This window comes from Euleptes europaea, chromosome 4 (assembly GCF_029931775.1).
Source record: "Euleptes europaea isolate rEulEur1 chromosome 4, rEulEur1.hap1, whole genome shotgun sequence".
Classification (NCBI taxonomy): Eukaryota; Metazoa; Chordata; class Lepidosauria; order Squamata; family Sphaerodactylidae; genus Euleptes; species Euleptes europaea.
The window spans coordinates 48,768,622-48,780,970 of NC_079315.1; the positions used below are offsets into that span (position 1 = coordinate 48,768,622).

General features: G+C 49.3%; 1 protein-coding gene across 2 annotated transcripts in view; it reads left to right on the top strand.

Annotated features, from left to right (window-relative positions):
• ENTREP1 (endosomal transmembrane epsin interactor 1) overlaps positions 1 to 12,349 on the top strand; it is a 72,345-nt gene that overhangs the window by 18,553 nt on the left and 41,443 nt on the right. For both annotated transcript variants that reach the window (XM_056848641.1, XM_056848640.1), the window contains exons 5-6: positions 256 to 360; positions 488 to 621. In XM_056848641.1, coding sequence (XP_056704619.1) covers positions 256 to 360; positions 488 to 621 — 239 coding nt within the window. The remainder of the gene's footprint in view (positions 1 to 255; positions 361 to 487; positions 622 to 12,349) is intronic.

Genomic DNA, 12,349 nt, shown 5'->3' on the forward strand with positions numbered 1-12,349 from the left:
AGTGATACAGCTTCCACTTAGCATGTAGAAGGTCCCAAGTTTAATCCCTGCCATCTCCAGATAAAAAGATCAGGTAGAAGCTGATCTGACAGACATTTGTCTGAGACCTTGCCAGTCAGAGTAGATAATACTGACCCTGAAAGATCAGTAATCTGACTCCATATAAGGAAGCTTCACATGTTCATAGTTGTTATAAATATTTGTGGCTCATATTTGCATATATTTATTACTTTCACGACTCTGTTTGCCCTGCAGAAAGTTCTCTTTGCTCTCTGTGCTCTAAATGCATTGACCACAACCGTGTGTTTAGTAGCAGCTGCCCTTCGTTATCTGCAGATATTTGCAAGAAGAACCAGCTCAGTAAGTGAGTGCAAGGCACAGTTAAGTTTTAAACTGCATAGGTGCAGAAGAAGTCTGTCTTCCTTGAAATCTGCTTATGATTTAAGACTTCAGAATTGGAAAAAAAAATCTAAATTTATTTTGTTAGGAAGAATCCCAAGTTTATGTGGAAGAAGTTGAAGAACAAAGCCACATTTCTGATCCTGAGGGTTTTGTGCCACCTGTACCACCTCCATCATATTTTGCTACATTTTACTCCAGTACTCCTAGGACAAATCACAGGTAAAATACTGAAATTCTTTATTTTGAATGTCTGATAAGTATTTGACGAACAGCACTTTCTGTTATTACAGCCCATTCCTGGGTGTATGTGTGTTACGATGGCGGCCAGGAGTGGTGCTGCCATGCCGCCTCTCAGCCACCGAAAAGAAATTTAACTACTGTAAAAAATAAAAAATAGAAAAATGCCCCCATAGAAAGGCCTAAAGGGACCTCCACCCCCAGGAACGCCCCAGAAACGCCTCGCAGGATGCTGGTGTGGGAACTTGCACCACTGGAATGCTGACACGAGGCAGCACCTGCACCCAAGCTCCAAGCTGTGGCATCCCAGTGCCAGCATGGATACCACCCATGATGGCCTAAGTGCTTCTTATCATGGATTAAGTGGGCACTTATGCTGGCACAGGGTCACACCATCTCCTAAGGATCTTCGCCCCCCCCCCCTTCAGGATTGCAGCCTTAAATGTTGTTACTACCCCTCAAAGTGATAATTTAGGTGGGGCTTTCTATAACTTAACAGTTTCTGGTTGCAAGCTATAGTTTTGTGATTCTCGGCTCAGAGGGACAAAGGGCATCTTCAAGATGGGTGTTTCCTTTTCCTCTTAGCTCGGGAGGCAGGATTTAATATTTAAAATTTTCCTTGACTTCTGAGGGTAAACGCCCCCTAGAGCCAGTTCTATTTCCTGCCTTATCGGGAGAGCAGCCCTTTGCAGCTCTCAGCTTCAAGGAAAAAGAAACCTCTATCCTTGCCTTTCTTAACTATTACTATTCTATATCTAAAATTCTTATCTATATTGCTATTTCTTTCTCTATGTCTCCTCTTCTTCTTCCCTTGTGGAAAGGGCAAATTAATTCAGGGAGATTTTTCCCGCCAAAACAAGATGGCGGATCGGCAAGAAGACGACTATATAGCGTCAGCCGATTTGGATCCTAGCCTTCTAAAGGCCATGCCGGATCCTAACGAACCCTCCACCAGTCAATCTATTGACTCGAGGGTCAAAAATAAAAAGAAAACCACCACAAGCGGCGGAGGCAGCGGCAAGCACAAAAAGGTCGTCTCGGCCGGTGGTAAGCGCGCTAAACGCCTCGTAGACGCCGCCCGACTTGCAGGCGCATCAAAAGGAACTGGACAGGCTCCCGCTACGGCTAGCGCCTCGGGGAATACAGCGGCTCCTGTCGCTCCTTCCCCTCAACCAATGCAAACTGAAAGTCAGCAGGCTGGCGGCTCGCCTTTGCCTCTTAACGCTCCGTCCTTTGGCGGCTCGCCTTTAGTTCATGGACGTGAAGCGTCGACGGAGACATCAGCTACCGGTAGGATTCCTCCCCCCCTTTTGCAAGATGGCGGATTAGCCTTCCTTAGAGCAGAGCTCTCGGCTCTTATTAAGGACTCCTTTACAGAGGGCTTGCGGGCAGTTCAACCCCCTCCTCCGGCATTATATCCCCCCCTCCCCAGTCACACAAACCCAGCCTTGCAGGACTATGCATCCTTGGGTGCACGCCCAAAGCAAACTAATGCTGGCAGTACTTACGCTGGGGATGGTAGATGGCCCACAAAGGCAGCCCTTAAAGACACCACAGGGCAACAAGTTATGCAAGGGGAGGAGGGAGACGACTCCATTTCTTCATGTGACGAGAAAGCTGAAAGAGAGGAGGGTGAGTTCAGTTCAGACGGGGAGGACATAATTGAACAGCCAAAGCAGTCTAGAGTTTTTAATGCTGAGGAATTTCCTCTACTACTCTCTAAGACTCTGGCAGCACTTGACCTTTCTGATGACACTGATATTTCAAGCACTCAAAGAAAAAAGGGCATGAAAGAATTCTTTCATATGCATGACATTCCAGACAAAGTGATTCCTGTACCGGAATATTTTACTTCTCTCATTAAGTCAGAATGGGACAAGCCTATGGCTTCAAAGCAGTTCCCAATAACATCAAAGAAAATTTACAATTTAGATCAGGCCACTTCTGATATGCTCAAGGTCCCCCCGGTGGAGGCTCCAGTAACTACACTACACACTTCAGATACAGTCACAGAGGAAGGCCAGGCACTGATCAGAGATCCTGCCGACCGTAAGGCAGAGCTGGCCTGTAAAAAATCACACGAGGCCTCCGCCTTGGCTATCAAAGCCTCAATTACATCCGCTCTGATCTCCAGAGCAGCAATTATCTGGGCCAGAAAGTTAACCCAAATTATTCCACAGGAAGAAAGACAGGCCTGTGAAGGTGTATCTAGAATCCTAAGGGCCGTGTCCTTCCTGGCCGACTCTACCTTAGACACCATGGCTTATGTGGCTAGAGCCCTGGCCACGTCAGCAGCAGCCAGAAGAGTCCTATGGCTGCGACCCTGGCAAGTAGAGCACAGGTCAAAATCAGTCCTGATGGGTTACCCTTATCAGGGAAAGCGCTTATTTGGAGAAAAATTAGATACCATCTTAGTGGAGACTAAGGATAAAAAGCAGGCATTACCCAAGTCTCTTCACAAAGACTTTAAGAGCTCCTCCAACACCACCTCCTTTCGTTCTTACCATACCCTACAAAAATTTAGACCTGACCAACGTAGAAACCAATGGGGCCAAAATAACCAATGGCGCCAGAATCGTCATTCCTTTCGGAGAGGAGGTAGATTCAATAGAAATTCAAAGTTCTCCTCATTCCAAAGTGACAAAGGGAACAAAACTGGACAACAATCCAAACAGTGATGCCGACCTACAGCCTGTGGGGGGCAGGCTCAGTCTCTTTCTACCACAATGGTCAACCCCCCATGTAGACCTGTGGGTACAGAACATAATAGCTCAGGGGTATCAAATAGAGTTTTCTCACATACCCACAGACAGACTATTGACTTCCCCAACTCCCAAGAACAGGGACAAACTGCAAAGAACCTCAGAGGCGATTCAACACCTAATAGACATCAATGCGATCGAGGTAGTCCCTCCATTGGAGCGCTCATTGGGAATCTATTCAGTATTCTTCACCGTTCCCAAAAGAGATGGGGGATGGCGAGCTATACTAGATCTGAAGTTTCTGAACAGATCTATCCCACTGAAGCGCTTCAGAATGGAGACACTAAAGTCAGTCTCAGATGCATTGAGACCAATGGACTTTCTATGTTGTTACTACCCCTCAAAGTGATAATTTAGGTGGGGCTTTCTATAACTTAACAGTTTCTGGTTGCAAGCTATAGTTTTGTGATTTTCATCTAAGACCTTAGTGACAGTTGACTCTGGGTAAGAGAAATGGGGTGATTAGTTGAAGTTTGGAGGTTATAACATTGTCAGGATAGGAACTGATTGCCGGATATTTTGCCCCAACTGCTTTATGTCTGATGTGGAGTATAGAGCAAGATGGACTGATTTAAATTACATTTTCCCTTTGTAAGTCAGATATTTCTTAAACAAAAATTCATATGAATTGTTTTTATAAATATTAAAACATGTTTATCTAAATTTAAAAACAACCTTAAAGTATACCTTCCTGAGTAGTATAATATATATATAATTTCTTAATTTAAAAAAATTGCTATATGTTTATATTTTTATGTGTACCAAAATTGTACCAAATCTACAAGGTACCATGATATTATTTTTTTCATTACATGTCAAGCTACCTTGGATTAATTATACATATAGAAAAACACATTTTATTTTAAAACAGAAGCTTTTGTTGTGTTGTGTATGCCGGTCCAAATTAAAGAAACCACTTTGCTGACTGAAAGTACAATCCTGTGCACACTTACTCCAGTCTAAACCCACTGAAATTAATACATTGGAGTAACTCTGTTTCGGATTGCACTTTAAATGTCTAGCGCTTTCCAAAAGCATAAATGTTGGTTACTGGATTAAACTGTGTGTTTTTATGAGATGGAACTTAAATGTTCATGTTTGTGGGGCACCTCCATTGTTGAGACTGTCCCACACCCCTCCACTGCACCTTGGCTGGCTTCGACCCACATATCACTGGCCTCAGAATCTGGGTCAGAGGAATATGGCTCCTCCCTGTACCCAGTGCCTGTTTGATTGCCCTTCTTGCCAGGCAACCTGCAGGCCTCGCATTGTCTCTCTGGCCTCCACGTGCAGCCGTCCTTTTATTCCCCTCTTCTCCCCTGGCTCCGCCTCCCCCTTCCCAACCTTCCCTGCGGTTTATAGGAAGGGATCCTTCCTTCTGGTCTCTTCCGGCCTTTCTGCCCCTTCCGGGCCATCTGCGCCTCCCCGCCTCTCAGCTGTTAGGCGGGGAGTCTTCGCCCTCGCTGCGTCAGACTCCGCCATGGCCGGGCCTCTCCTGGCCCCTTCCTCTGTCTCGCCCCTGGCTTTCTGTCCACCGCTCGCTTCCCCGTTGCCTCAGCCTGCCGCCAGCCAGCTGATACGCGGCTGCGGGGCCAACTTTGTCCCCTGCTGCCCCTGTGCTACAACAAGCATTGCAGGTGCGGCGGCAGCCTGGGCGGTCCTTCTCCCATCTTTCTGCATTGAGCTGGCTCCGCCTGACACCCAGGTAGGTGGGGGCGGCAGTTGGAGTACTGGAGATGCGGACGGAGGCCACGTCTCAGGACAATGTTGTAGAATGAAAATTTCAAAACAGATTATATATATATATATGTGTGTGCTTCAGTAGTTAGGAAAAAAAATAGGAGTATAGATTATTGTACCCATGAGCTATCAATGGATTGTCCTGGTGAAATGTATCTCCTGGAGTCGGAGCTGGATTGTAATGCATGTATTAATTTGTCGATCTCTGATTCCCAGTATCAAAACCATAATAATATATACAGTACATGACATAGCTTTGCGAGGGCCCATTGCAAGCATTCATGGGAAACTGAGTTTTCCCATGACTCTTGGGTACAGATGCTGCCATTACAGACTGTGAAAAGTAAGTACTTTTAAAATTCTCCCCCGGGGGGGGCATTTTTCGAGGTAGAGTCATCAAATTCGCAGCGTAGCTGCAAGGGAAACTCCTTCCATGAACTCCAAAGTTTGGTAAAGTTTGGGACAGAGGGTCCAATTTTATGGGGTCCCGAATGGGTAGCCCCCATTCCCCATAGAAAACATTGTAAATTTGATCATGCATTTCTATGGAGGAGGGGGGTGACCCCTTCCGGTCCCCATAAAATCAGATTCCCTGACCCAATCTTCACCAAACTTTGGGGTTCATGCGAGGAGAGTCCCTTGAAGCTACCCTGAAAATTTGGGAACTCTGCCTCCAAAAATGCCTCACCCAGAGCTAATGTTAAAAATTCCCATAGGGAAAAACCAGGGGAAAGCCAAAGCCGAAGCTTTTTCGGGAATTGCCTATTCGGCTTCAGGCAGATTCCCGGTTTTTGGTATTCAATAAAACCAAAACCTGAATATTGCTGAAACGGCTAATTTCGGGTTTATTTTTGGTTCAGGTATATCTATATGCACAACCCTAGGAAGAACAAACAGTATTGTGATTGGAGTCTGCTACAGACCTCCTGACCAGGGTGAGGAGGTGGATGCTGCCCTCCTTGAGCAGTTTGACAGGGTATCCAGACAACAAGTGCTGGTAATTATGGGTGATTTCAACTTCCCTGATGTGTGCTGGGAGACAAACTGCAAAGCAACCACAGTCACGCAAATTCCTAACCTGCATGCCCAACAACTTCCTTCATCAAATGGTGGAGATTACTACAAGGGGCTCACCCAACTCTACTTAATTGGGTGAAGATGATAAGGACCTTAGCAGGAAGTGACCATGTCCTCCTAGAATTCCTTTTGCTGTGGGGATCAAGGAAATTTGTAGCCTCGTGTGTCTGTTAGATTTTGATAGGACAGATTTTAATAAACTCAGAGGCATGATGAGAATCATTCCATGGACAAACTGCTGGAAGGGAACGGGCAAGTGAAGGTGGGCTCTCCTAAAACAAGAGCTCTTGCTAGCTCAAGCCCTCACTATTCCAACAAGAAGGAAACATGGTAGAGGATCCAAGAAGCCAATGTGGATGAACAGAGAACTCCATGATGAGCTAAGGGAGAAAAAGGAAATGTTCAAGAAATGGAGACAAGGACATACCTTGAAAGAAAAGTATCTGTGGGTTGCTAGGCACTGTAGGTCAGCCATCAGAAAGGCCAAAGCTCACAGGGAGCTGATGCTGGCCAGGGAGGCTTGCTATAACACGTGAAGCTTCTTCAGATATGGGAGGGGAAAGAGGCCATAGGCCCACTGTTGTGTGAAAATGGAGAAACTCTGACAGAAAGAAAGCAGGATGGCTCAATGCCTATTTTGCCTGTTTTTTCTCTGAAGAAGAGAACAGGCTCATCTAGAGATGATCGTAGGCAAGGCATGGCATCCGGGCTGCTGGTTGACATGAACAGAGAGGTAGTTGAGAAGCAACTGGCTGCAATGGATGAGTACAAATCCCAGGCCCAGACAATATGCACCTGAAAGTGCACAAAGAACCTTCTAGAGAGCTTGCAGAGCCTTTGCCTATCACAAAGATACAGAGAAAATTGGCGTATAAAAACCTATTCTTCTTCTTCTTCAGCAAATGTCTAACAACCACCTTCTTAAGGGAACTGGGGAAACAGCCCTGTGAGAGAGACAAAGTAATAATCTGTCTCAAAGGGCCACTTACTACTTCGTGGCATGATTTTATCGGTCATGAGGGACAAGGATCCAAGGAGCAGGTAGTTGGCTTCACAGCTTTCAGAACCCTGTCAATATCTGCAAGGGTGAGCTGGCCAAAAGAATCCAAAAAAGAACCAGACGGTGCAAGTGGAGCCCCCATCCCACTACTGTTATCAAGTTTGGTGGAGCTTAGAGACTTTATCTACAAAGAAGGCCTCAAATGAATCACAGCTGAGAGCTAAATCAGTATCAATTTTAGGACACACCAAAGGAGTGGTTAGCTGTCGAACCAATCTGAATAACTGAGCTGGTTGCAAACTAGCAGATGCAATGGAGGTGGAGAAATAATCTCTTTTTGCCACTTTCATTGTCATCTCATCGGCCTTCAATTGGGCTGTGTAGTGTGTTCTCACAGCTTTGTCTTTAGTTCCTCACTAATTCTGCTCTAGAAGTCTGAGCAACTTATTAAGATCTCTCAGACGCTCATTATACCTAGGAGCCACTGAGACACGAAGGTGCAGAGGTCATCATGGATCAATCTGATCGATAGCTTTCTGAAGACCTCTATTCCAGTTCTCAGTCAGCTCATTGAGGGAACTACTGGCAGGTCCAGATAAGTCCTGCACAGCATTTTGGAAACCATCAGGATCCATTAGTCTCTGTGGGCAAGCATAAATATGCTCATCACTCCTGCAGCGGGGAATGGCCACCCCCAAACTGACCCTTACGAGGAAGTGGTCTGACCATGGCACTGGTCCACAAATTACTGCGCTATTCAGATCAAAGCCTGCACAAAAGATCAAATTTAGTATGTGGCCTGCTTCGTGTGTCTGCATGGATGTTAAAGTCTCCCAAGACCAGTAGTCTAGGAAAATGCAGTGTCCACTCAGCCATGACCTCTGACAGCCTCAAAAGGGAGTCCACTGGTGAGCTGGGCAAATGGTACATCAGCAGGATTCTCACTCTCTCCGCAACATCCCAAGCCAGGCCAGCACATTCAAGGCCAGTGATTTCGGCCAGTAATGTTTGGCGCAGGGATACTCTGGAAGGGAAAACAGTCTCATATGAGGTTCTTTGTAGGTTCAGCTAAGCAGGAGCTACCCAGGTCATCAACTTGGCAGGGGTTGTCTAGGAAGGCGATCTTCCTAAGCTCAATGGAGGCTGATCCATGTTGATGCTAACCAATAGCCTCTCAGGTCCAGATAAGTGGGAGCTACCAGGTCATCAACTTGGTAGGGCTGTATAGGAAGATGCAATCCATGTTGCAATCTTATTTTTGAAATACCATTCCACCAGCTGATATGATTATTTACCCTTTATTCTGCCAAGGGGGCTTAACGGGACTCAACTGCCTGTGGCAAGTGGCAGTCACCAAGTATTATTCCATGATTATTAACCCTTCCATTTTTCCAGGGGATCTGGGCAGGATTCATCCGCATGTAACTGGCTGCTGATAGCAGGAGGCAGCAGAAACTTCTAGCCTTTCAGGTTTCACTGAGTGGTGGTCAACTTATGGTGCATAAGCAATGGTCATGATCACAGCAAGCAGCCCAGCCATGGAAAGAGATATGGGTGGATACATTGTGCAAAGTTACCATTTGGGCTGCCTTTGGGGGCCTGGCCAGGTGCCGTATTGTTGGCTGGTGGGGTCTGCCTGAGAGTATGGCAGATGCACTTGGTGGAGGCATTGAGTGGCTGCAAGTGTTGCCACGCTGGAATTGGGGACCTGGTGTGGCTGGCAGGGACCAGTATGGAGTTGGCAGAGACACTTTTCAGAGGCAGGGTGTACCTGCAAGTGCCACCTAGATTGAGGGACCAAGTATGGCCATCTTGATGAACTGGCTGGCAAGGTCCTGTCTGGATGAGGGCCACAAAGGTTCCAGTGGATCTGTAGCATGGCCTCTATCAGGGACTGGTGGTGCAGGGGGTTGAGCAAGCAGCAAGCTTGTTCCCTCTTGTGGCTGTAGCAGTGCAAGTCAAATTGCTTGAATGGTACACAATAAAGCTTAGGTGAGCACCCTGGGACATCATTTGGATGGTGAAGGGTTAATGCTCAGACCAGGCTTGGAGCTTTTATGGATGTGGGACAAGAAGCCCTTGAGGGGTGTTGTTATCCTCAACCCGTAGACCCTCTGGCTAGGGGGACAGGAAGTGGCACACCTTCAAGCATCATGAAGGCTTGGCAAGGAGGAGTCTGAGTCATACGTATGCGACAGCTCGGAGCTAGGGTGGCCTTGCCCATAAATTCAGGGATACGAAAAAAGAGGAGGCCTGACTCTTCTGTATCCCACCAATGTCCCACACTGCATCTAGGTTTGGAGTGGGGTTTTGGCCTGTGGGCACCACAGTTCCGCTTTGATCAATGTAAACAAATAAAATAAATAAAGTTGGCCCATATTACCCAAAAGGTGTAGGTTCTCCTTATTGCAGGTCTGCATGCAAATACCTATGTGATCGGAATTTCATTTGGGTAACATATCTCTTTGTTAGAATGAAGACCAATATCATTATTAGAATGCATACAAATAGCTTGAATCTTCCTAAATTTTTGTAATTCCAGGGGCATTCAGTTCTTAGCTTGTTTGCTTCACTACTTGATGAAATGCTTGCTTTTCTGCATACTGAGCATTTCAGCAGCTACCTGCAATTTTGTTGTCTTAACAGAATTGAAAATACTGTCCCGCGACGGGCCATTCCCTGGCCCATCGGGGCCGATTTCCGACCCCCCCGGGTCTCCCCGGGGGGGTCCCCCACCTCGGGGGGGCGGGAAAAGACAGGGACAGGGGAGACGGTTCCCCAGCAGGCAGCCCACCCCCGTCCAGGGACTCACCTCCGTCTTCCTCCCTAGAGCCCCGACGGAGCGGCACGGAGGCGGGACCGCCCAGGAGCAGCGGGGACGACCGCTCAGGGGCAGCCGCGGTCGCAGCCGGCCTGACTCGCGCCGCCGCCTCCCAGCCCGCACATCAGCTGGGCTTCGGCCGGCCTCGGGCGGGGCCGGGGAAAGCGCGGGGGCGGCGAGCTCAGGCTTCTCCCGCGGGCGGGGCTCACTGGCCCTATTTGGAGCTTCCGGGGGCGGGGCTGGAGACGGGCAGGGGGAGGGGCCTCTCTGGCCTGGAGGAGATATAAGGCCAGAGAGGCACCTTGGCCGGGGAGGAGTTGCAGCCAGAGGTGAGAGAGGTGAGCTGACTCTGGACACCCTGGCTGCGTCCGAGGGGGAAAGCGGTTCTGATTCTCCCTCGGACTGGTCTGAGGCCGAGGAGGTTCCTCAGGGCCCCTTCTCCTCCAGAACAGAGACTCCCAGGGCAGCGGCTGAGCAGGGGAGGCGCGACAGCGTGGTGGAGAATGCGGGCACTGGGGCGTCCGTGAAGCGACCCCCACCCCGCCTACCCGCGCCCCCTGGCTGGCGGGCAAGCCGTCCGGTATTACGACCCCCTGTACTACAACTTCCAACCACTTCTAGCATGGAACCCGCAGAAGGAGCTACGGGCACGCCCGGCGACTTCAGCCAATTTGGCCGCTGGCTTACCGAACACCACGGGAAAGTAATGCAGGATTTATTACAAAGGCAGCAAGAGGCTCAACAGCGGCTGGTCCATGAAATGACCCTGCAACACCAGGAGACCCAAGCCGCCCTCTTTCGGGAATTTCGGCTCACTCTGGAGGCTAGTCGCCCGACTACTCCCGCCGACCCGATAGCTAGAATACCCGCCGTGATGTTGACAAAATTGGGCCCCGAAGACGATATAGACGGATACCTCGAAGCGTTTGAAAGAACGGCTGAAGCATCCAGTTGGCCTAAGGAGAAGTGGTCCATCATCCTCGGTCCCTACTTGACAGGCCCAGCCCAAGCCGCCCTCAAGGCCCTGCCAAAAGAAGACAGCAAACGTTATGACCGGTTGAAGGCGGCCATATTAGAGCGTTATGCTATCTCCCCGGAGACCTACCGTTGTCGGTTCCGGGCGATGCAGTGGAAACGGGGAGAACCACCCCGGGCTTTTGTGACCGCCTTAAAAGATCTGGCTTATAGGTGGTTGAGACCCAAGAACCCGGAGAGTGAAGAGGTAGTGGAACAGGTCGTCTTGGAACACCTCGTCTCAATACTCCCCTCCAAGGCCCGTGAATGGCTTCTTTGCAACAAGCCTACTACATTGGAGGCGGCCATGACGCTCTTAGAGAACGTATTGGCAAGCGAACCTCGGGAAGCCCCCCGAGAGGGAGGAAAACCCGACGGGAGACCCCGAGGACCTGAGAGCAACCTCCGGGGGGGACGAGCACGACTGGCACCTCGGTTTCCGACTTTTCAAGGCCTGCGGCCTTGCTGGTTAGGACCAGGGTCGTTCCCAGCCGCACGCAACCCTCAGGTCGAAGGTGGAAGAGTCCCTCCCAAGGAGGAAGGCAAAAGCTCCCCCGAAGGCAAGGCCACGGGCCCCTGTTTCACGTGCGGGCAATGGGGACACCTGAAACGGGATTGCCCTATGATGGAGTGTGATCTCGGATGGGAAGAGGCCATGCATGCCGAAACCCCCCGAGCCCGACCAGCAGCGCTGCTGGTGACTCTCCTGATGGGCAAAAGAAGGGTGAAAGCTTTGGTGGATACCGGCTCCTCTATATCCATGATTCGAGATACACTGGTATCGGCACAACTGCCGGTAGTCCGAACGGCCACGGTTGCTTGTTTCCATAAACATACGGAACACTACGCGGTTGTACGAGTAAGGGTGACCTGGAACGGCCGGCAGTTTGAAATGGAAGTAGCCAAGGTCTCCGCACTCCCATACCCCATGTTGATTGGACGGGATGCTCCTTTCTTCAATACCCTCTTAGAGAGCTGGCAAGGGGCCCGGCGGGAAGACGAAGGTCTGGTAATTGAAGCAGACGACGACGAGCAACCTGGTACATCCACCAAGGCGAGCTCCGGAGAAAGACAAGAAGTCCAGTCGCCGCAGCCCACCCAGGCATCTGAGTGGGAGAGTGATCCGGAGTTCCGACGTGCCCAAGCGCAAGACCCCTCTTTGGCAAGGTTGCGTGAGTTAGTAGCGGTAAGTGATGGGGTAGTGGTAGACGAGCGTAGAGCCCAGAGGTGGCCCCAAATACAACACGCCAGGGGTTTGTGGTATCGGGTGGTATTGGATAAAGGTGTAGAAACCTT